The 22,299-nt window shown below is 39.5% G+C and overlaps 1 protein-coding gene across 5 annotated transcripts in view; it reads left to right on the forward strand.

The window, feature by feature from the left end:
* The window catches only part of ANKS1B (ankyrin repeat and sterile alpha motif domain containing 1B), a 442,225-nt gene that overhangs the window by 257,496 nt on the left and 162,430 nt on the right, over positions 1 to 22,299 (forward strand). For all 5 annotated transcript variants that reach the window (XM_056341207.1, XM_056341208.1, XM_056341209.1 and 2 more), the window contains one exon: positions 12,995 to 13,093. In XM_056341207.1, coding sequence (XP_056197182.1) covers positions 12,995 to 13,093 — 99 coding nt within the window. The remainder of the gene's footprint in view (positions 1 to 12,994; positions 13,094 to 22,299) is intronic.

Consider the following 22,299-nt stretch of genomic DNA (forward strand, 5'->3'; position numbering starts at 1 on the left):
TTCTGACTGCTCAGTTACAGGCAGAAAACACAGCACTATGGTGGTCTAATTACTGCTTTTGTGTTGTATCTGAGATAAACAATACAAGAATATTTGCAAAAGAGTGAAAAATGTGTAAATAGGGCAGAGAATATGAACAGAAAGAAAGGTCACAGTATTAGAACTGTATCTGAATACAATATGTGGATTGGGAATAAATTCCACAGGGGGAATAAACAGATATGAAGGGATGAAGGGAACAGAAAGTAGAGAGTTTATGGTTTGGCTCACAGAGCCAGAAATCTAATTTTGCATTTTTTGGTTTATTTATTCAATGTGTTTGTTTATTTTTACATTACAGAATTATAAATGTTATTGTTCAACGGCCAGATACTTTAAAATTGTGGGCAAACTGTTTTGATGCCTGTGGTAATTAGTATTTTATATGAGATCCAGTCAATAGCTACACGGGACTTTTTTTAGGTTTGGGGTCACGGTATTATTGGTGACATAGCTAGACCATGCTACATGAAATGCGATTGTTTAATGCTATAAATATATCGCCATGGGTTGACAAGGATATATTAAGAAATGTAGTGATTGAGTGATTGTATCAGTGGCTACCCAGTTGTTTTTGAAAATGGAACCTTTAATTTTTAGACAAATTTAGCATAAATAGAATGTCTTTCCCTCATTTTTTGGGCTTGTTGTCCAGTTATACCTCATTCAAGTGTTTTAGAGATCAGTCAGTAAAGGACAGAGATTGAAATACCCCTTCATGCATAGAAGGTATGCTATTCATAGGGACCTTGACAGGCTTGAAAAGTGGGTCCAGTGAACCTCATGCAGTTCAACAAAGCCCAGTGCAAGGTTCTGCACATGGACTGGGGCAATCCCCAATATCAGTACAGACTGGAGGAGGAATTAGGAGCAGCCCTGCAGAGAAGGACTTGACTTAGGGATACTGATAGATGAAAAATTGGGTAAGAGCCAGCAATGCACACTTGCAGCTTAGAAAGCCAATCCTGTCCTGGGCTGCATCAAAAGAAGCGTAGTCAGCAGGTCAAGGGGGGGCAGTTCTCCCACTCTGCTCCACTCTAGTGAGACCCCACCTGCACACAGCTTTGGAGTCGCCAGCACAAGGAAGACCTGGAGCTGTTGGGAGTGGGTCCAGAGGAGGGCCATGAAAATGATCAGAGGGCTGGAGCATCCCTCCTATAAAGACAGGCCGAGAGAGTTGGGGTTGTGCAACCTGAAGAGAAGGCTGCAAGGACACCTCATTGCAACCTTCAAATATATAAAAAGGAGGCTTATAGGAAAGATGGAGGGAGACTTTTTACCAAGGCCTGTAGTCACAGGATAAGGGGCAATGGTTTTAAACTGAAAGAGGGTAGATTCAAACTGGATATAAAGGAGAATGCTTTTTAAAATGTGTGTGGTGGGACACTGGAAAAGGTTGCCCACAGAAGTTGTGGATGCCTCATCACTGGAAGTGTTCAAGATCAGGTTGGCAACATGAAAGATGTCCCTGCCTATGGCAGGGGGGCTTGACTAGATGATCTTTGAAGATCCCTTCTGACCCAAACCATCTGTGAATCTGATTCTATAGAATCATAGAATCACAGAATCATTTAGGTTGTAAAAGACCTTTACGGTCATTGAGTCCAACCATAAACTTAAGGCTGCCAAGTTTACCCCTAAACCATGTCTCTCAGTGCCACATCTTTTAAATACCTCCAGGGATGGTGACTCAACCACTTCCCCACGCAGCCTGTTCCAGTGCTTGATAACCTTTTCAGTGAAGAAATTTTTTCCTAATATCCCATCTAAACCTCCCCTGGTGTAACTTGAGGCCATTTTCTCTCATCTTAGCACTTGCTACTTGGGAAAAGAGACTGACACCCACCTGGCTACAACCTCCTTTCAGGTAGTTGTCAAGAGTGATAATGTCTCCCCCCAGCCTCCTTTTCTCCAGACTAAACAACCCCAGTTCCTTCAACCACTCCTGAAAGGATTTGTTCTCTGGACCCTTCACCAGCTTCATTGCCTTCTTTGGACACGCTCCAGCACCTTCAGTGTCTTTCTTGTATTTAGGGGCCCAAAACAGGACACAGTAGTCGAGGTGCAGCCTCCCCAGTGCCGAATACGGGGGGATGATTCTAAGTATCCTTTCTTCCACATAGTCTGTGAACTTCAGCCTGTCATCATAATACAGTTTTGAAGGTATTATAAAGCTCTTACTTTATTTCTTGTGGAATATATCATCCCAAAGTTTATTTCTAAGGCTCGTCCAATGCTTCTGCCATCTCTGCAACGCATAAAAAGAAATAAACTTTGCAGTTCAGAGATGACTTGCTACAATCTAGAAAAGGATGGTAAATCAGCTTCCTCAGTTGCTAAAGAGCAGCTGAGTCTTACGTATCCATTGAAATCTATGGTGGATTTGTATTTAGCAAAATCAGGTCTTCTGCCTGCTATATATCCAGCACTTAGTCTCTAGTGTAGCTAAATGCCCATATGCTTAACTTTAAATTAGGCCAAAGATGAGACTGAAAAAAATTATATAAGACAAATTATTTATGTATTTTGCTTTTCTGGGCACTTTTGGCCACTAGCAGAGTCACTGAACTGGTGAGTTAGAGAGACCTTTGATCCCACCTAGTATGGTCATCCTGATGATTCTTGAGAACTACAGCCTTGGTTCAGATTCTCTAGCATGTTTCTGAGGAGTGTCTGCCTGCTGCTGAGCATAGGCTTCATGGTGCAAACTAGTCATTCTTGAAGTTGCTACATATGAAGCAAAATGCACCCTGATATGATGCCGTAGTCCCTGCATGACACACAAGATGACCAGATGAATGATAATTAGTCCTTTATGAAAATAGGAAAACACATCTCCCAAATCATTACCAGAGAACAATAGCACATGTAGTGACATAAAGCGCATGGGATCACATCACAGCGATCTGCTGGTTGCCATGGTGACGGGAGTGGGCCTGCAAAGCCAGCCACCCGGCTGCTGAATTGGAAGGGATAAGAAAAACACAGCCCACTTCCCATGCAAAATGAATTACAAGAACAAGCAAAGGAAGAAAAGAAAATTGTCAACCCTTAATCAAATGTTCTCTTATTTTTAGAAAGGGTTTGAAGAAAATGGATTCCATCTCTGCTTACCTTTTGGGCTTCAGAGACCTGGCTAGTAGTAACTCTGCACATACTATGGAAATAAATCACAACGGTTTGTATAAGAAAAATCATATGTAACAGAAATCTCATCTATGTGCAGTGGGAGATGACAATACCTTATTCGATCCTATTCGTTGGGCCTGCCTTAGCAACCAAAATCTGTACAAATACATTAAAATAGGTCTCAACGTAACAACTGTATTTAGCAGACAAGCCTGACTGCATATTTTCCCCACACACTTTCAATTTTGACCTAGAGAAAGTTAGTATATTCCAGTTCCTTATTAGCTTACAAGCTCTCTTACCTTTTACTCTTTCTTCAGCACTACAGATCCAAAGCAGCATGGTGGAACATGAAATGCATTTAAACATAGCAAATCAGTGACACCTAGAAAACACCCTTCATTTTTCCACTATTTCTCATTTGGGGAGCTGCTTCATATTTTATTATATTTAGTAATATTAAAGAAAGCAGCAAGTTCCATTGACCTACCAGCCTCCGTTTACTAGCAGCTAGGTGCTGAAAATACTGTGGGCACCTTAAAGTTGGGTAGTGCCTTCATTTAGCAGCACACAGAGTGGACTCCAAACAGCCAGATAAGGCCTCAAGACCATATTAAAAATGCAGTTAGGTGCAGCAGTGGTGAGCATCACCACGCTTGGCTCTACAGTTCCTGCCTCTGGGAGTGGTATCCCCGCAGCTGAACTAGGCACACAAGACCCTGCATAACCTAATAGGAAGAGAAAGGCAATTCAGAAAGGGGTTTACAATGCTAAGCGGAGGAAGCCTGTAAGGTGCTCCAAACCAGGCATTATATCTGAAAGTTTTGTCCTCCCTTTGAAGCCTTGCATTAGACACCATTTGGAGGATGGATTTCCCATGCTGCTCCCTGGATCTTGACATCCCAGTCATCACATTAGGATGAAAACAGCTGGCTCACTGTTTTCTTTCAAGTTACAGTATGCACATGAGTCTGTAGCTCAGAAGTTAGGATACTTGGTTGAAATAAATAGAAAGTCCTGAATTTTTTAGCTTTTTCCCCTGCTTTTTATATTTGGCAGCCACTGCATGTAAACCAGAAACATTTCTAGCAACAGCACAAGACTGATTTACCACAGCCAGCTGTCACTGGTCTAAAGGATAATATTCCTTTCTGGCTTACTGACTAAACTTCACAGCAATTTAGTTTCAGCAGGACAAGTGAATGATTCCTCATTATTCCCAGAGTGCCCTTTCATATCAGTTGTTGCATAGCTTGCCATCTTTTAAGGAAATTCAAGTTTGAGAAAGATAATGCGAATCGGATCTCCTGTCTTCTGCATGAATCCCCTAATAGCTGGACTGTGCTATGGGAAAGAAAGATAAAGCCATTCTTCCTCATTCCGTCACATTTTTAAGAAAAAAACATCTGCCAATTTGTGCTGTGCCTCTGTGTTTCTGCCTTGGGCATGCTCTGAGACTTCCTACCAGATCAAGCTCTGATGGCATCTAAGAGGATGAGCCTGCTTTCTAGACTCACTCAAAGGTCTGGCATGGTTCCTAAGCTTCTCTGTCTGCTCAGAACAGACAGCTCGAACACTGGGCAGCCCAAAGGTAAAGCTGCTGGTGTGAGCCATGCTCAGCTACAGGCAGGAGATGAACAAGCACTTCCAAGACCTCAGCTGTAATTTTGAGGCATAAGTGTGTGAAGGCTTAAGCATTTTCTTGAGCATGTGTTTTCCTTGCTGGTATTTCACAGACTCTTTCTGTGAATAAACTATTTTTAAGACATGGATCCTGCTCAGAATTTTGCAGTCAAAGTCTTTGACTCTGTGTTTTGTACTCTCCAGGCTGGTTTGGATGGCTGGCATTTTAAACAACGTGACTAGGGTTGATAAAAATGTGAGCTAAGAGATACTTCTCTGTGACACTCTAGGAGGTGAATAGTTTTTACATTTATTTCAAAACCATTGGTGTTAGCTCCAAGGTTATATAGAATTCCATGTTAGATGCAGAGCAGGTATTCAGCATTTTTGTTATGTCTGAAAATATCATGTTTGCCCATTTCTGCACTCCCCAAATTTACACACTTAATGCAGAAAGGAATATTTTGCTGAGAATTTAGAAGTCTGTTAATTAGCTCACAGTAATATTGATTTTAAAGTGGGTCCCTTGAGAAATTTGGCATCTAAGCTAACTAACATTTATCTCAAGTAATCTGAATAATGGTACAATATAGACTGTCTGGAATTTTCATTACTTGAAGTGAAATTATCTTCACAATATACATTTAAGAGATTAAGATGTAATTTAGGTAAGAATTAATAATTATTTTATTGAATTGTTATGACTAAATAAGCAGACAGAGTTGGGTCAACAGTGTTAGTAATTAAGCAGGCCAAATGCGACATCAGAGGTAATTTTTTCAATTGCCACCTTATCTGTGCAGCTAATTTGCATGTGACAATTGTGTTGGTTGTAATGAATCAGTGCTACAAGGAAGATGGGATAAAAATAGCAGGAATTCTTCCTACAAGGATCCTTTTCCCAGCTATCAGTATTATTTAATTGTCACCATATTTTAATTAACTATTACTGTTGTGTGAAAGGTCTCTGACTACATGCTTATTTGAATATCAATATTTGAAAAGCTTTTGATGGCACTGGTTACTTCAGGTTCACTTCTGAAACAGCTGAATGTGAACCAGAGAGAGATCTTTAAAACTTCAGTAGAGTGGGACTCCAGTCAGTTTAAAATTCACCTTCTATCTTTATGCATAGTTTGCAAATGAGGGCTCTGAATTGGATGTCTAGGAGTGAAGTGGCCTTTTTTTAGTTAACATTTCAATAATAGTTTATTATTACCTCCTGACTAACTGACAGTAACCTGGAAAACTTTCTTCCAGTTTTCTCTTTGTTTTTGAGGGGGTTTTAATTGCTAAAAAAGTCATAAATATAAAGGCTGACAATAGAGCAAGGTGTGGATTGAGAATGAGTGTGAGTATCACTAGTTTAAAAGCAAATTAATTTTGGAAAAACATATCAAATTATTATTTTGTAGCATGCTTGGTCCTTTCTTCCTAACATTTTATAATCAATTGTTTTCCCCCAAGGCAAGATTTCATGCTTCTGCAGAGGATTTTTGTAACATAGTCTTATCAGGTTTGTAGGTGAAATAACAATTTCTGCAGTATCTCCAGGAATCTGATAAATCTTGCTGACCTGAAAGTACAACTTAGGCATTTCACTCAATAATCATTCTTACAGATCTTGTTTTCATGTTAACAGTGGCAATACTAGTGAGAGGCAACCTTTCCACTCATACCGAAGCTTGCTGAATTCTGGTCGTTTGCCAGTTCTTGTTTGGAAATGAAACATGTGACACATTGCCTGAAATTTTTGCACTAACAAGAGGCAGTGTTCATTACTGAAAGCTACATTTCTTCTGTCATTTCTTCCAAGTCTCTAAGAACTAAGGTCTTTTTCTTTGTGGAAAAGCTATGTTGCAGTGAAAATTTATAAACCTTCTGGCATATGATTTAGACGATGAAAAAGAAAAGTTCTGGTTATGCAATGTGTCCTTAACCACATTGTGAGATGCCTGTACTTTGTTCCCAGCCAGCCAGTTTAGATGTCAACTATTCCAAGGGAATCCAGTTTGGAAGGATATTAGGATTAGGTGGGTGAGCTGCAAAGTAATTCAGACTGAGGAGGGGGCTGTTTTAAGGGAGCTGTTGAGGATGTGCTTATAACAGTCCTTGTTCCCATTAGTACCAGGTGCTTGATCTCTTCCTTCCCAGTGGAAGGTGGTAAGAAAGAACAGAGTTCTGCAGTGCTGTTGGTCTATTTTCTATCTCTGACTTCAGTCTCCAAGCATGTATAATGGAAGAACATTCCCATCTGCTCCTACCCTGCTCCCTCCTCTCTTATATCTGAGAGAGCAGAGAATAATGGTGCTCTCGGATACTGCAGCTAAGTGTACCATCTTCCATATTCCCTTTTTTCCTTTCTGTGCCAGGTCATATTTCCAGCAGACCTGTAAGCCCAAGTGTGAGGCCTGTTGCCACAACTGCATTCAGATCCCCCCAGCTGTGCTCCTACAGCGTCAAGTCCCATTCAGCCAGGGTGAGATTCAGTGCAGTTCACGTTGGTAGAGATACTGGCAAGGCACTTTTGAACACCCACCAGGCCTTGTCTGTGATATGCATACACCGTGATCCTACCCATTGCTATGTGTTAGGTGCCACTTGTACCACCAGGATCCCTACTGATCTCATTATGTTGATGATGTGGCAGATTACTACATGGGTGGCTGGGAGAGGGCAAAGGAGAGCATAAAGTGCTCCATGCAACAGGAGTGATGCAAGCAGCAATGCTGCCCCATCAACACTATGCTCACCTCAGAAGTCATCTTTCCCTTACCCACACCAACCCTGTTCTTGGGCAAAGCAATTTCCGGTACACCAGAAGCACAAAAAAATTAAGTTGTTGCCACCTCGCATAGCACTTGGCACCTCCAGCTGAACTTGGTCTCAATAATGGCTGCACAGCAAATTAATTCAACTTAACCTGGTGAGCAGCAGCTCTGGCACCAGATGTACTGCTTTTCCTCCGCTAGCTGACTTAGCTGAGCATAGAAAAAGCTGGTTCAGTTGGCATTGCCAGCCTTTAGCCAGAACTCTCCCCAATCTTTTGCTTCTTACTTATTCTTATTTCTTCTATTTCTTCAATCTTTTCTTTGTAAGGGAGAAAAAAACCTTGAATGCAAAATTAATTTGTACTGTGTCTTTTTTCAGTCAGTTTTTACTCCATTTACATAAAGTGATGCATATGCATTTGCCTCCCTGTTGAGGGTTTTTTCCCAGAACTTTGCAATGAAAGTGTATGAAATCACTCTCTAACCTTTATCCTTTATTCGGTTTTCAATCTGTCAACCAAGATGAAGAATAATAATAAGACCAAAAAGCATATGCAGGTGGTTTGTTGCCCACAGTCCATCTCTTCCAACTTCAGTGGTTGAGTTTTCAGATAAGTCTAGTGATTAGTGATATACCTGCCAGCTGGTTTAAAGCTTCTCTACTATTTTACTTAAGTGAGAGAATCAGGCATTGGAATTTTTCACCACAGGTCTCCAGCACAGAAAATATATGAAGGAAGATTACAAACATAGATACAAAAAGGAGGCAATGAGAAACATACAGTCGTGCCTGCTATCCTATATGTTCTTCTAATCACTAAAGTTTATCTTCAGGGTTAAATCTTCAAACCACTTTTGTTCCTGCAGAATGTAGGATGCGCATTGGTCTTTTTTTTTTTTTTTAAGAATTTTAAAAATTGTTCTTATTTGATAGTAGATGAATTTGTCAGTAAGTTTATGAATCTTTTGCTTTGATTGGATTTTAGAGGTTCTTTGAGCTGTTTAATGTATTAAAATTAGACTATTTTTATTAGATTTTTTTTTGCTCTAGATCTGACATATCCCAGATTAAATTGTTTTCTAAAGATTCCATATACATCTATCTGTACTCACATACATTTGGAATCTAGTATTAGTCTAATCCAGCAATTTTGGGAAATAACGTATTAACTTTAGGGCAACTGTATTTAACTTTATTGTTGACTGTATTTAACTTTAGGGCAACAAAGCTGGTGAAGGGTCTGGAGCACAAGTCTTATGAGGAAGAGCTGAGGGAACTGGGGTTGTTTGATTTGGAGAGGAGGAGACTCAGGGGGGACCTTATTGCTCTGTGCAACTACCTGAAAGGAGGCTGTAGGCAGGTGGGGGTAGGTCTCTTCTCCTAGATAGCAAGCGACAGGACAAGAGGAAACCAGGGGAGGTTTATGTTGGATATGAAGAAAAATTTCTTCACTGAAAGTGTGGTCAGGCATTGGAACAGGCTGCGCAGGAAGGCGGTGGAATCACCATTCCTGGAGATATTTAAAAACCACACAATTGTGCTGCTTCAAGACATGGTTTAGTGGTGGACTTGGAAGTCCTGGGTTAATGGTTGGATTTGATCTCAAAGGTCTTTTCCAGCCTAAATGATTCTGTTATTCTCTGATTCTATAACTTCAGGTGGAGAGTGCCAGAGGTGATTTTGTGTGGAACAACCCAAAAAAATGCCAATGAAGTATTTCTCTCATAGAGTACCATTATGTACTTTGTTCTGAACCTATTTATAGGAACTATCTCAGATTTTGGCAACATTTCTGGTTTTTTAAAATTGTGTTGTTTTTCATATGCCTCCAGTCTCCCACATGCAGAGTCATTTTTCCTTCCTTCTTGAGCCCAACTGTTCTGTGAAACTACTGCCTCCTTACTCAGGAGATTGGCTTCCTGTATTGCTTACAAGGAAAAAAGATGATATTCCTGAGAGCAGTGCAGAACCACAAAACCCACGGTGGGTGGGAGTGGGGGGGTAGGGGGGAGTGGGTCAGCTACCCTTTTTCCTAACTGGAGCTTCAGAAGCAGGTTCTTTCTAATTCATAAGTAATACTTATGAACTAGCAAGACAGGAATTTCAACATTGTAATCTGAATCTGTCCTAGTATAAGCAATTTTTATATATTCTTACTGCTTTAATTTCAAGAAGTTTTCCTTCCAAAGGAAAGAATATTGCATATAGCCTGAAGTTTTCCTATAGACTTAAGAAACTACAATATCACAAAGCTTCTTATGATTTTATTACATAATAAAAGCATAATAACCCCAGTAGAGATTGCTGGCCCATATTTCCCGTTATAAGAACCTGTTTTGTATGTAAACGAATCGAAGATAAATCTTTAACTCAAATTCTCTAGGCATCTACTAGAATAATTTCTTTTTGGTGAGTTTTCAGCTAATGTAGCTCAGCTATTTTTAAAGCTGAAATAACGTGAAAAGACAACCTTGCATTCATATTAATTGTAATTACATTTGCTATGTCATCTCTGTAAAGTTAATTGAGGTTAAATTTGGCCCAGCTTATAATAAAAGTGTGCATAGCAGCTAAAAGCAGGGAGAGAATTTCTCCTCGTCTCTGTTCTGCCACAGAGGGAAGGTAGGTTTTCCTCACTCGCAATGTAGGAGCCTGTGGAAGGAGACTAGAGTAGCACAAGAAGAGTAATCAGGTAAATAAAGAATCAAGGACTAGGATTAAGGGGAGAATGGAAGCTGACACCAAGGAGGTAGGAATATGGGGGGACTGTTTCTTTCTTTTCACAGATATGACTGCAAAACGGAAGCAGCTTTCTACTACTATCAGTTTACTCCTCTATGTTAAGCAATAGTGGATTATAGTGAGTATCTAAAGTTTCCTGGTTTGCTCGTGTGGAAACATGAAGAGCTGGTTCAGCTCCATGGCAGGAGACAATGAAGTCTGATTTACAGGAGAGATAAGTGTCTGCTGCTGACTCTGACGGGAACACACAGCAAAAGCTCCAAAACCTGAACACATTGAAAGACCAGGTTGTTGACTACTTAGGCTGGGAACAATGACGCAACATCAATTCCGGACTTCCCAGAGTTTTAAATATTTGATTTTGTAACCTTGGCATACTTTTAAAAATATGTAATATCAACTGCAAAGAAAAAAAAAAGTAGTAATATATAAGGAAAAAACATCAGTAAAGAATTAATAAAATAACACTTTCTCTACTATGCAGCAACTATGGGCAAATAGACGGGATTATTCCTGTGCTAAGTGTTAGTTGGATTGGGTTTTAAACATTGCAATATTTGAAACTGGATGTCAAGGTTACTGGCACCAGTAAACAGTGTGAGGTTGCCCAGTGACAAGTACACCATGACTGTGCGTAAACATCATGCAGCGATGAAAGGTGAAATCTGAAAAACAGTAAGATGAGGTGAAAGCAATAGCTGTAAAGACAATAATTGCATTTGTTAAAATTAATAAAAATGTATAGCCTTTGTTTTGGACTGGATCCTAAGTTGGCTCAGTTTCCTTAAGTCCATTTATGCTAGCTATTTCCAGCAGCTGAAGAATCCAGCCCAAAATGGAAGAATTTTTTCCCCAGTTCTTCCCATAAGTTTACAGCCTCCCTTAGGTCATTTAAAGGAGAAAGGAAGAAAGGGGAAGTTATATTTTGTATGTATTTACCAGGGGGATGAAGGAGGTATTAACCCCACCTCATCTCTATCACAGTTTGCACAGCCTGTGCTGCGCGCACTCTTACACCATGTGATCTACTTAAACCGGCATGATTGCACAGCTTCTCCCTTTAGAGCAGGTCTCTGTCTGCCCCTGTTCTGAATGCTGCAAACAAATTCTTTCAGGATATGATTTGCAGACTTGTAGCCTTAAATTATACCACTTACCATGAAATATAATTTTAAATGTAATAGCTTTGCAAAGTTTGACTTAAAAAGATATCCCCTAGATTTTGCAGGATGCTGTACAGAGTAGCTCTTGACAGTCCTCAAGAGTACATCTGTAAACTAATCGGTCCATCTGAAGTAAGTGAAGATTTAGCAGCTGAACAGGGTGAGGTATTGCATATTCCAGCGTGCTTTTGAAAGCAAGCCATGTTGCTGTGGGACGGGAGATTTGATATTCAGAAAGAATTTGTTATTAAGCCCTGATTCAGCAAAGTATTTAAGCATGTTCTGTTATGTGCCTATTAGCTTTTCATTTTGCTGCTGCTTAAGAGCTTCACTGAGTCAGAAGCAGCAAGCCAAATGGAAAGGTGGAGTGAAGTTTTTGTGGTTTCACTCACATAAAGCCTGTTCCAGGAAGATGTTAAATCAGTACAAATAATAATTCTTCCTTCTAGCAAACTGATGTCATGAGACTCCAACAGAGGTAAGGGTTCAAGAAAGGTCATCTGTTTTTTTGCAGATTTTGTTTGCAATTGTAGTAGTTAGAAGCTTTTTAACAGTATTTGTTTGTTTTTTTTTAAGTGAGGTTTTCTCTGAAATGAGGTATTCTAGAAAATGGAATACAAGTTTGCCAGCCTACTTTGAACTATCTTGATTTGATCCCTGGCTGAAATTCCCTTTTTTGAGCTACTGTTGTGCTTCATGTGATTCCAAATAATCACTGCCTGATAATCAAGTACCTCAACCTTCAAATGCTGAACTTACTATCTAGGTAGTGTCAAACTGCTTGAATTTAGGAGTCATATTATGCTGTTTGTGTAACTATAGGTCCTCTCCTACTGCTAACAACTCCTAAGAATAGAGGCTTAAATTGTGGGGGCTCATTTTATAGAACTTTTTGGGCCACTATTTTATGTATTGTTTGAACAAGTGGTCTTTTTCAGCTGTTTGCTTGTTAGGAATTATTTGACCTGCCCACAAGCAGGGATGTAAGAGCAGTGACTTTACCTGTTAGGATTACAAAGTTTAGGGGCATGGGGACTGTATGGGGTTTGTTGACAGCGTTCCCTTTCTTCACCTTTTCTAACAAGGAACTAAATAATTTTATCCTCAATGACTCTTCTCATCTTATTCAGTGTTAAGTATTTTCCAGTCTGGAGAAAAACAAACATCATGTGTAGCTTGGTGAGGTAGGAGCAGAATTGAGGAGCTTCTGAACATTTCTATAGTCTTGTCCTTCGTTTCAGTTAAATGAACAAAGGTTCACATCTGGTATTTAGCTTGCATGAGAACTCCAATTTCTCCACTGGCAGTGCTGCCAGCAGTATGGCAATTGCCCCTGACTTCAAGCATCTTCCACCATATTTTGTCATCATGAGAATGAATGCAATCATCAGTAGTTTATGATTCTTATCAGATACTATAAGTTAAGAAAAGTGTTTTCTTTTAAATGCAGCAGAAGGACTTGTTTCAGGCTATTGAAGGCATCTGTTATCTTTTCATTTTTATTTCACTTCTTTTTTCATTTTTAGGGAAGCAACGTAATGGAAGACCAGGATCTCCTGGAAATAGGAATCCTTAACTCTGGACACAGACAGAGAATACTCCAAGCAATCCAGCTTCTCCCAAAGGTATAGTTTCTGTCATTATCCAAGCATGGGAACTAACAGTTATGGCTTTCATGTTATTTAAAACACTTTTTTGAATGGAGGTAAACATCTCTCTACTGTTTTTGTAGACATGTTTTTTGCATATGCAAATGTGGTATAAAGTAATGTCATTGCATTGGACTCACTTTATATAGATGTAATAGACAAAGTGAAGGAGAATAAAATACATAATTTGAAGTGATGGCTGTTTAGAATTTATTTTAATTATTTTTGGCTTTTCAGTCTGTTTTTGGACTGTCATTGCATATGTGTGAATGGGGTTGTCAATGAATCCCAGATGTTTGTCTTTACATAGCAGTTGGCCAGGAAACACTTTGCCCCTTATGTAAGTACTCTTAAAAGCCTTGAATGAAACGTTGTTTTCCTAATACCTTCATTTCATGTAAGATGCAGAGGCTTCTTGCAGTTTTTGTGTTTGATTTGCTACTGTGTACATGAATTTTGCTTCTCAGCTGTGGACAGAGTACATTGCAGTCATTTTTCCGATCATTTTTGGTGCTAGACAATTTAAACTATAAATCAGTGATAGAAAGGGATTCTTCTTACATTTTGCACACCAGAATATATCAGTGGAGGCTTCTACTAGCATTCCAAACAAGAAAGATAGTGGGCCTAGCATGAAAACTTACTGTTTGATCTTGGAAAACTGTTTAAAGAGAGTGAATGAGGGGAAATAGACACCAGTAAGGCTTAGAGGGCTGCCACATGTAATGCAGATACTTAATGCAAGATATTAGGGCAGAATAAAACCTAGTGAAAAGTACGTGGAATGTTCTGGAAGCAGCATGTGTAGAATGGTTGAGGTAAATAGAGATTAGTCTGCTTGCAGTTTGTTAATACTGGAGAATGAGCATGAAGCTGACATTGCTGCAAGAGGCTTTTTGACGCATTAAGGCTTACTGGATGGATCGCTTGTAAAAGACAGCAAGGGATTTTTGTATGGGAAAAACATGAAGTTGTGAACAATTTCCCTGACAGGATGCATTGGTCAATCCATATACACTACAATATGAGTCTTTGCTCTGAAACACCAAAGATAATTAAAGACAATAATATTCCACATACCTTATTAGACAAGTGAGATAAATGGTAGAAGTCATAGGTATATAAAAGTAGCATTTGATGAATTACAAGAGATATTCAAGGTTTAACTATAAAGTTATTACTTTTTCAGCAATGCTGTTATTCAAACAGAATTTTTTAATCTTAATCCCTGCTCTTAGCCAATGATATATTTTCTCTATTTTTCATACTTCTTAGAGATCAGCTTTCTTGTATTCTTGTTTAAATTTTTCAAAATTAATAAATAGATTGTTAATATATCATAGTTTTAGCACTATCTGCACTCTAACTGATGTTTATGAAAACATTGTTAATAACACCTGCTTTTGTGAAGTATACTAATGCTGAGACCAGATTCTGACTTAAAATTCCAACTGAGGTCTTTTTAAAATGTGCTTAATGTGAGAAAAGAGGACAGAATCAAGATTTAGAGATACTCCTGAAACCAACTGAGGACAAGATGGTTATGCAGTTACTTGGAAGAATCACTATCTTTGGAACCAAAGATAATTAACAAAGAATGGCTTGACGCATGGGCTGAATTTTAGCAGCTTCCCCACTGAGCTAAGAAAACGGTCCTTAAGGACCACATTTTTAACATGTCTTTGATGCAACAATGTTACACCAAAACACAAGCAGTCAAAGCTGAAGCTGTGTGTCACATTTCTTCGCTTAAATGACTCAGCAAGGCAAGAGAGCTTACACAGTAAAATACATAATTTCCTATTCAAAACTGAGTTCTTTTGAAGGCACAGCTGTCAGAATAGTTATGGGGCCCAAAAACTGGGATCATGGTAAGTTTTATCTGATGTAACCAACACTTGCTGTATTCACAACAGCTTGCTGAAGATCTAAAAAAATTTTCACATCCTGCATGGAACCATGAAACATTTCTGGATATCTGTGGATAAGTTCAGCTCTGTCATCATGCATTCAAAATAGTGAATACCATCTAAATATTTTAAGATCTCAAACCGTAATTGGATTCTCACTAATTTGAATTTCATATAGATAAAAATTCTTTTAGTTTGTTTTGAACATCTACCTGTTTTCTGTTCCTCATGTAATTTAAAACTTGATGACTCCTTGTGTTTTAGTACTTAATAACATTGCTGATGATGTTATTTTTTAGTTTTACTATTTATGTTTCGTGTCTGTGATACTTTTTAACTCAGATTTTGAGGTGGAAATAAAGTGCATTAAAAAACAACTATGGAACAACACTTCCTTAGAGCCATATACTCAGACAGTATTGAATAAGTTGAGGGTAAAAATGAAGTAACAAATCTATTGTCAAGGTTTTTAAATACTCTTTTTTTAAAAGCTTTTTTTGTTATTCTCATCAATATTCATCTCTGCAGCTGAAAATGCAACAGGCATTTAGTGGCTGAAAAGAAAGACTTTTTTTCACTGGTAATTGCTGGCTTCCTAAAGAGTGATGAATTTCTATATTTCAAACATGCATAGCCTATTTAAGAACGACTTTCTAGAGCTCGAAGGAGTCTTAAATAGGAAAGAACCCCACATATCTGTCCAAATATAGATGAATTAATCATTGTGGTTTCTATGAACAGTTTAGCCAGTGTAGATAGGTATGTTTACCCAGATTTCTCAAAATATTTTTCATTGCTAATTCTTTATTTGAGAAGGTAAACCTGTATGTTTGTAAAAGTTCATCAAAATCAAAATCTTTCAGTTAGATTTCTGCTTTTCAAAATACCCTTTATTCTTGTTGGATTAGAGCTAGTAGCCCAAATGCTCATCTTGCACTATTGCAATTTAAGTTATTCAAGTTTCACATTAATATTAACTACAGCACTTTATGGCTTATTATTATTAGATAAGGTTAAGACACTCCAGTAGAAATATCATTTGTAAAGTTAATTCTTGAAATGGAAATACTTTACACATGACATCACTCTTAGAGCATATTTCGTAGCAGAGATTGATACTGCATTTAAGATTTTATTGTGTGAAAAGAAGTAAATCAATAAATGTTTAGAGAAGGATTTTATGTGTTTTATTAAAAGGAAGTTCAGACACATTGGGAGGTAGAGATAATGTCTAAAAACTTACTGAATTTGCAAGTACGAGGACTTGAGAAAAAAAAATGATACTGAGGAAAAGAATGTGTGCAGGGTATGCTTCATTGTCTAAGAAAACAGTAGCAGTCACAACCTTAATTTTAGCCACACTTAAGTGACATAGGAAACCTAAGGAGCATTGTCAGTTTATTTTGGCATCCAAAACCTATGTGCAAGTGATTTCTCAATGGGTTCCTCAAAAACTAAAAAGGTTTTGAAAATGAGAATCATCCTAGCTTATCTGAGAACTTAGATAAGAAAAAAGATCTGGTTTGTGTGGGATGCTCAGTGTATGGCTCCTTCTCCCAGCACATAATGGGAACACATTCTCTCATTTGACAGATGGAAGAAGGATGTTAGCTGAAAGCAGGTTTCTCCTGGTTTCACAGCTATTCTTAAAGTGTGCAGCTTGTTCCTCCCTGCAGTGCTTCCTTCTTGTAGCAGTGGTGTGCAGGCAGCCAGCCTCACCAGCCAACAAGTAAGATATGAGCAGGCTATAAGCCTGTGCTCTCTGTGAGTAGTGTTATATGAGCAGTAAAGCTGTGCTTCCAAAAGTGTGGGATCTATTACTCATATGTAACACTTTTGTGCAAGCACAGTAAGTCTGGCATTTAGGAAAACAGAACTACCAGGCATGTGCACATTAACTGTGCTGTGTATGTAACAGAGAAAGACCACATCATATGTTTGCTAGTGATATATTGCTATTGGCTTAGACATCCCAGAGCTTAGCAAGCTGGTTTGAATCCTGGTGTTTAATTCTGTCATTTAGCACAGGTAAAAGGTAGATCATTCTAACTTGCATTACTAAAGACAGTGTCAAAACTAAAAGATGCTGCAAAGTGGTACCATAATGTTTATGAGTCTGGTTGTGACTCCTTGGTTCTGTTCTGCTGGCAGTGAAGATGAAAAACAGCATTGATAGGAAGTGCTTTCTACCCTGCTTCCTGATACCTCTGGGAATTATTTTCCTGGTTTGGAAGGAGGCTGCTCACTTGCTCATTACACTGCTGATAAGACCTTTGACCATGAGGACAGAAAAAGGTGTTAGAATCTGGCATAATACATGAATTTTTCAACTCTGAAACACAAACGTGTAGTCTACGTTATGTAAGTAATGCAGCAAAATAGGAATGGATCAGTAAGACACAACAGTTAGATACATCCATGCTATACTTTGGGGTGTTTACTTCAGTACTTCAGACTAGCTTTAAACTAGCCCTATAGACCAAATATCCCCTCCATGCATGTGCTTCAAAAATGTCTTATGAAAGCAGTCTCACTAACATATTCCTTCTTAACTGACCCTACCAGTGAGCCTGTCTAGATATGATGTCCTGTCATTTATCTGTATCATGTAGATAACAAGTAGCATGTCACTGGTCCTGCCACCATTGCCCATACAGTAAGTCTTACTTCTTTTCCTGCTTCTTTTATACTTTCTTATTTGGATTGGCTCCACAATCCCTATTGGCTGCTCTAAGAATAGCAGGCAAGGAAATATGCTATATGAGAGGAAGCACTATCCTCTTTCTATGGCAACTAGACTAAGAGGACAACCTGAATGAGCTGTCTTAGACTTTCTGCACATCCTTTTGTCTGAGAAAGAAGACATGGACAATTGCTTTCTGGGAGTCTTTGCTGGTGTGGCTGTTCTGCCCCAGGTCTTCACCCTTCATATATTCATGGGTTCCATAAGGGCCACTGATAGGATCCACATTCCCATCTGCAACCTGTGCAGAGGCAGCTATAAACTACAAAGACTACCACTCAGTTGTCCCACCTCTTTACTCATTGAGGCATGTCTATGAACATATTTTCAGGTCATCAGAAGGACTTCTGATACACATATGGTCCATAATTCCAGTGCTGGATTCAGAGGAACAGTAGCATCTTCTCTATGGGCAGCAATAGCATTAGCAGCATCCGGGTACCACCTGCATCATAGGAAGTGCTATGCACCCACTGCATCACCAGTCATGAGACCATACATGACTCGAGCAAGCACCCAGTTTAACTGTAACTCTGTCACATGCTGTGTAAAAGGAAACTGGGGCTTTTGCCATCTGCCTCCAAGATAGCAGGCTGCATGGCAGACTGGACACAAGTATTTCCAATGTTTTCCCGAAGTACAGGTCTGGGCTGTGCAGAGCACAGCTCCTGTGAGGACACAGTGAAGTCTTTTTAACTTTTTATGAGACTGAAATAGCAAAGAGCAGTTTCTTCGACACCTGTAAGCACGGCCCTCTGTTCTCTTTGAATCTTCTCAGAGCATCAAGGATGGCACTTATCTCCAGGCTGTTGCACATTCACAGATGAAGGGAAGACCAATGAGGATTGACTGGAGTAGGGCAAGGAAAATATGACTAACTCTGAATGTCTTTTGCAGTGTTTCAAATGTAATGGGAAGATTACAAGGAAATTGATCTCTGTTTCCTTGTGTCATTGAATTTCTAGGCCCACTCCTACCTCCACACAAAGGGAGTGAAGATGTCTTTATGGCCTCTGAGGCTTACTGGCTTCACCTATTCACTCCTCAATGGCACTGGGTTGATAGATGTGTTTATTCTGCCTGCTGTTGTGTGGCTGTTAATTTCTGTCCCCAGTGCTATCTGGAAACTACGCAGGCCGTTTCACTATAAAAACAATTCCAGTTGGAGTTGCTAGAAGACAGTTGGTGAGATGGGAGGAATGAAAGGCTAACAAGGCCTGTGTAAGTGACTGCCTCGACTTGGGGAGGAAGGAGGAGTAAGACCTAAACACAGCTGAAGAGTCAGGGCTGACTAGGTCAGAGGGACTTTTCTATGTTCCCTCTTGCCAAGAAACCCTCCTCTATGTCCTCCTCCCCCTCCTCCAGAGAGAAAAGAGCTTTTGTTCCATCCTCTCCCACTCTTCATCTTCATGATTCATCTCTCTCTGCCTTTGGTTGACACAAACCATTCAGAGAATGACTCTCCCCTTTCAGTCTTACAATGGGCTGTTAGTACCTTGTATTCAAGACATTGTGCCCCAGAGGGTCCCCAGCTGGACCTCTTCAGTCTCAGAAACTATCTCTGCCTGCACAGCATGCTGTGGTCAAGTTCTTTATAGCTGTCCACATGCAGATGTTCAAAGGTCTCCAGAGAGGCACCAAGGTGGCCTCTGGAGATGCCATGAGCAGCCCATGGTTTATAATCCCTGCTACCCAGCCCCAGAAAACAGGTTTGCTAGGGGAGACATCCAGCATTAAACAAAAGCTAAATATTGTAGCGACTAATAACACAAACATTTTCCTGAGGGCTGGTACAGCCCACCATGGACTAGCAATGACAGAAACTGGCTGGTGTGGCCTATCAAAACAGGCAGGAGCAGCACTTGCAGTTGTGGGAAGAACAGAAGAGGTTCCAGCAGTCACCACAGTCTCTTGCAACTTGAATATCTAGAAAGGGTCTGCAAGAATGAGATGCATGAATGCCTAGCCACAGAAGCAGCATTTCTTCTCAGGATTAGCCCTGCCTCCTTCTTCATCTGTTTCTGGTTGCTTCTGCAGCTAACCTACCAGTCACTGCACTGAAGCATATTTAGACACCTCTGGACTCCTCGCAGCAGTCATCCTGATACTGACACCAGATTATCTTGCTATCAGGAAGCTTTCAACTTTCTTACAGCACAGGTTGATGAGCAGCATCATTTCCTTGGGGCTCTAGTTAACACCCCATGGGATTTGCTGTGAAGCTGAAGAGACTGATGGGGTTTTTGACCAGCACAAAAGGTAACATTAGTAAAAGATGGATGATAATAAAATCATTGTAGAAGCAAAAAGAAATTCAGCAAACAGTGTTTTGAACAAGACAACAGAAAGTGAGGCAATTAAACCAGAAAAAGTATCAAGGAAGGAAAGGATGCAAGTCATGAAGAGTTAAGGGCAGATGTCAGCAAATACAAAGATATATCTCCACATTTTGTTGTGTGTTCTCTCCCACTGAAAGACTCGGTGGTAAAGTTGTCAACCGCTTGATTCAGATCTTTGTGTCCCTGTTAGGGGTTGAAATGTGTTTGGTGCATGACTGGTGCACCAAATCTTATGGTCTATGTTGCAAAATAGAGACAATCATCAAGTTACTTTTAAATCTGTGGCACCAAACCATAGTACAGTTGGGCCAAAAAGGTCACCACTAGTTCAACCCCTGAGTGGGATAAACAACTAAAGGTGCAGTTGATAGCATCTCATCTAAAGTAAACCAGGCAGAGCTACTCAGGATCCAGCACAGGATGAAAGTTTAACTTTGGAGATGTCAGTCTGTGGTAATATCCAGTTTTTGAAAGCATGCCTGTCAATCTGTAACTCTATGCACTGAAGTACCAACAAATATCCACAGGACTGCTTTTAGGAATTATACTCATAGAAACTCATGAGATCAAAGGCCATAGCTTCCACCGAGTCCACAAATTCCAGATTTAGTTCTTCTTAAGATTACAATACATGCAACAGAACTGTCCTGAATTGCATAGACCATCCTCAGTAACACTGAATGAGACCTGTTCTTCCCTGGTCCCAGACATTTTGTCTGTTGAAGAACTAGGAAGTCTTTGCAGTCTTCTGGATTTAGATCTGTTTAAATTTTTACAGAAAATAAATGTGCGTGTGCATCTATTTGCCTTTAAATTCAGAAGACAGATTCCAACTGCAAAAAACATAGAAAGAGTACCTATTGCAATGCTTGCAATCTTAGGTAGGAAACTCTGAACCCAGTTAGTGGTATTCTGGATTCACCATCAGGGCAGGATTCTGAATCAAGCAACACTGTGAAGTGTACATGCCTGTACTGTCTTTTTATAGACTTTCTATATACTTCCACAAGAAGACGGAAGGCTTTTGATTAGCAGAAAGAAAAGTCAAACATTAATAGAACACAAGCTTCAATAGTTAACTTATTAAATGCGTGACAAGGTAGACAGATTAGAAAACCAAAAGCTTTATATACAGCTCTTCCTCACCCATTGCGTCTTGCAGGCAGGTCCCTGCTTTCACTCAGTGCCTTTCTCAACAGGAGCAAATGCAAAGTCTTCTCAGCTCCTTAGGGAGTTGTGCCCATCCCCTGTGAGAGCTGCCTCTCTTCTGCTGACTGCAAGCTCAATTTCTGCACAGGTGCTGCAGGCACCAGCTCCGTGTGGTGCCCCTGTGCCAGCCAGGCCCTCTGGTCTTCAGAAGTGTCACTCTTCTAAACCCTTTATTTCACTGCTGCAGAGGAGGAATGAGGCCCTCTTCCAACAACGTGGGTCCAACTGATCACATTTGTAAAGTACATAATATATAACAGACAACTCACAAAGACAGGGAAAAAAGAACTGCTAACTTCCCCATTACAATCCAGAATTATTTAGATTGGTAGTTGATAGTTCCATACAAGTTTCCAAAAGTGCTGCTTAAATCTCTTCGATAAGACAGCAATTTAAAAGCAAGCAAGGTCTTTTACAACCAAAATGATTCTATGATTCTATTATATGCTTGCTAAGAAGGTCTTTCTTGCAAAGCAACACAAGTGTAAATTCACTGTAATCATAGCCATCACTTAAAAAGCTGTGAAAGTCAAGTCATGTCTTTTTCCTTATACAGCAGATAAAAAGTTTGATTCTAACACACACAGTGTTAAGATCCACCATATAGCAATATTACCTGTAGAGAAAATAGCATTAGTTCCCCATCTGTCTGAGAGTATCAGGGAAAACCAGTAATAGTTTGTGTTACTGAATTCACCTTGATGCTTCTTGTGCATATGTAATTACTTTGGAGCTCCGTTCATGTTTATTTGACTATCTTTCAGAGACAAAAACTCAGGTACCTTTTATCCTAATGTGAAATACTGTATAATTGTAGCAGTGATGCACCTGTAAAAAGTCTATGTACACAGTCTCTTGTAAAGGATTTCTCAACCCGTTAGAATGCTACTTGACTCTACTATTTTATTATGAGAAACAGCTCTTTCTAGCTTCTGCTTTCTATTCATTCCGAAGGAACTGATACTAGTGATAGATCAATAG

Source organism: Falco biarmicus, chromosome 5 (genome assembly GCF_023638135.1).
Source record: "Falco biarmicus isolate bFalBia1 chromosome 5, bFalBia1.pri, whole genome shotgun sequence".
Lineage (NCBI taxonomy): Eukaryota > Metazoa > Chordata > Aves > Falconiformes > Falconidae > Falco > Falco biarmicus.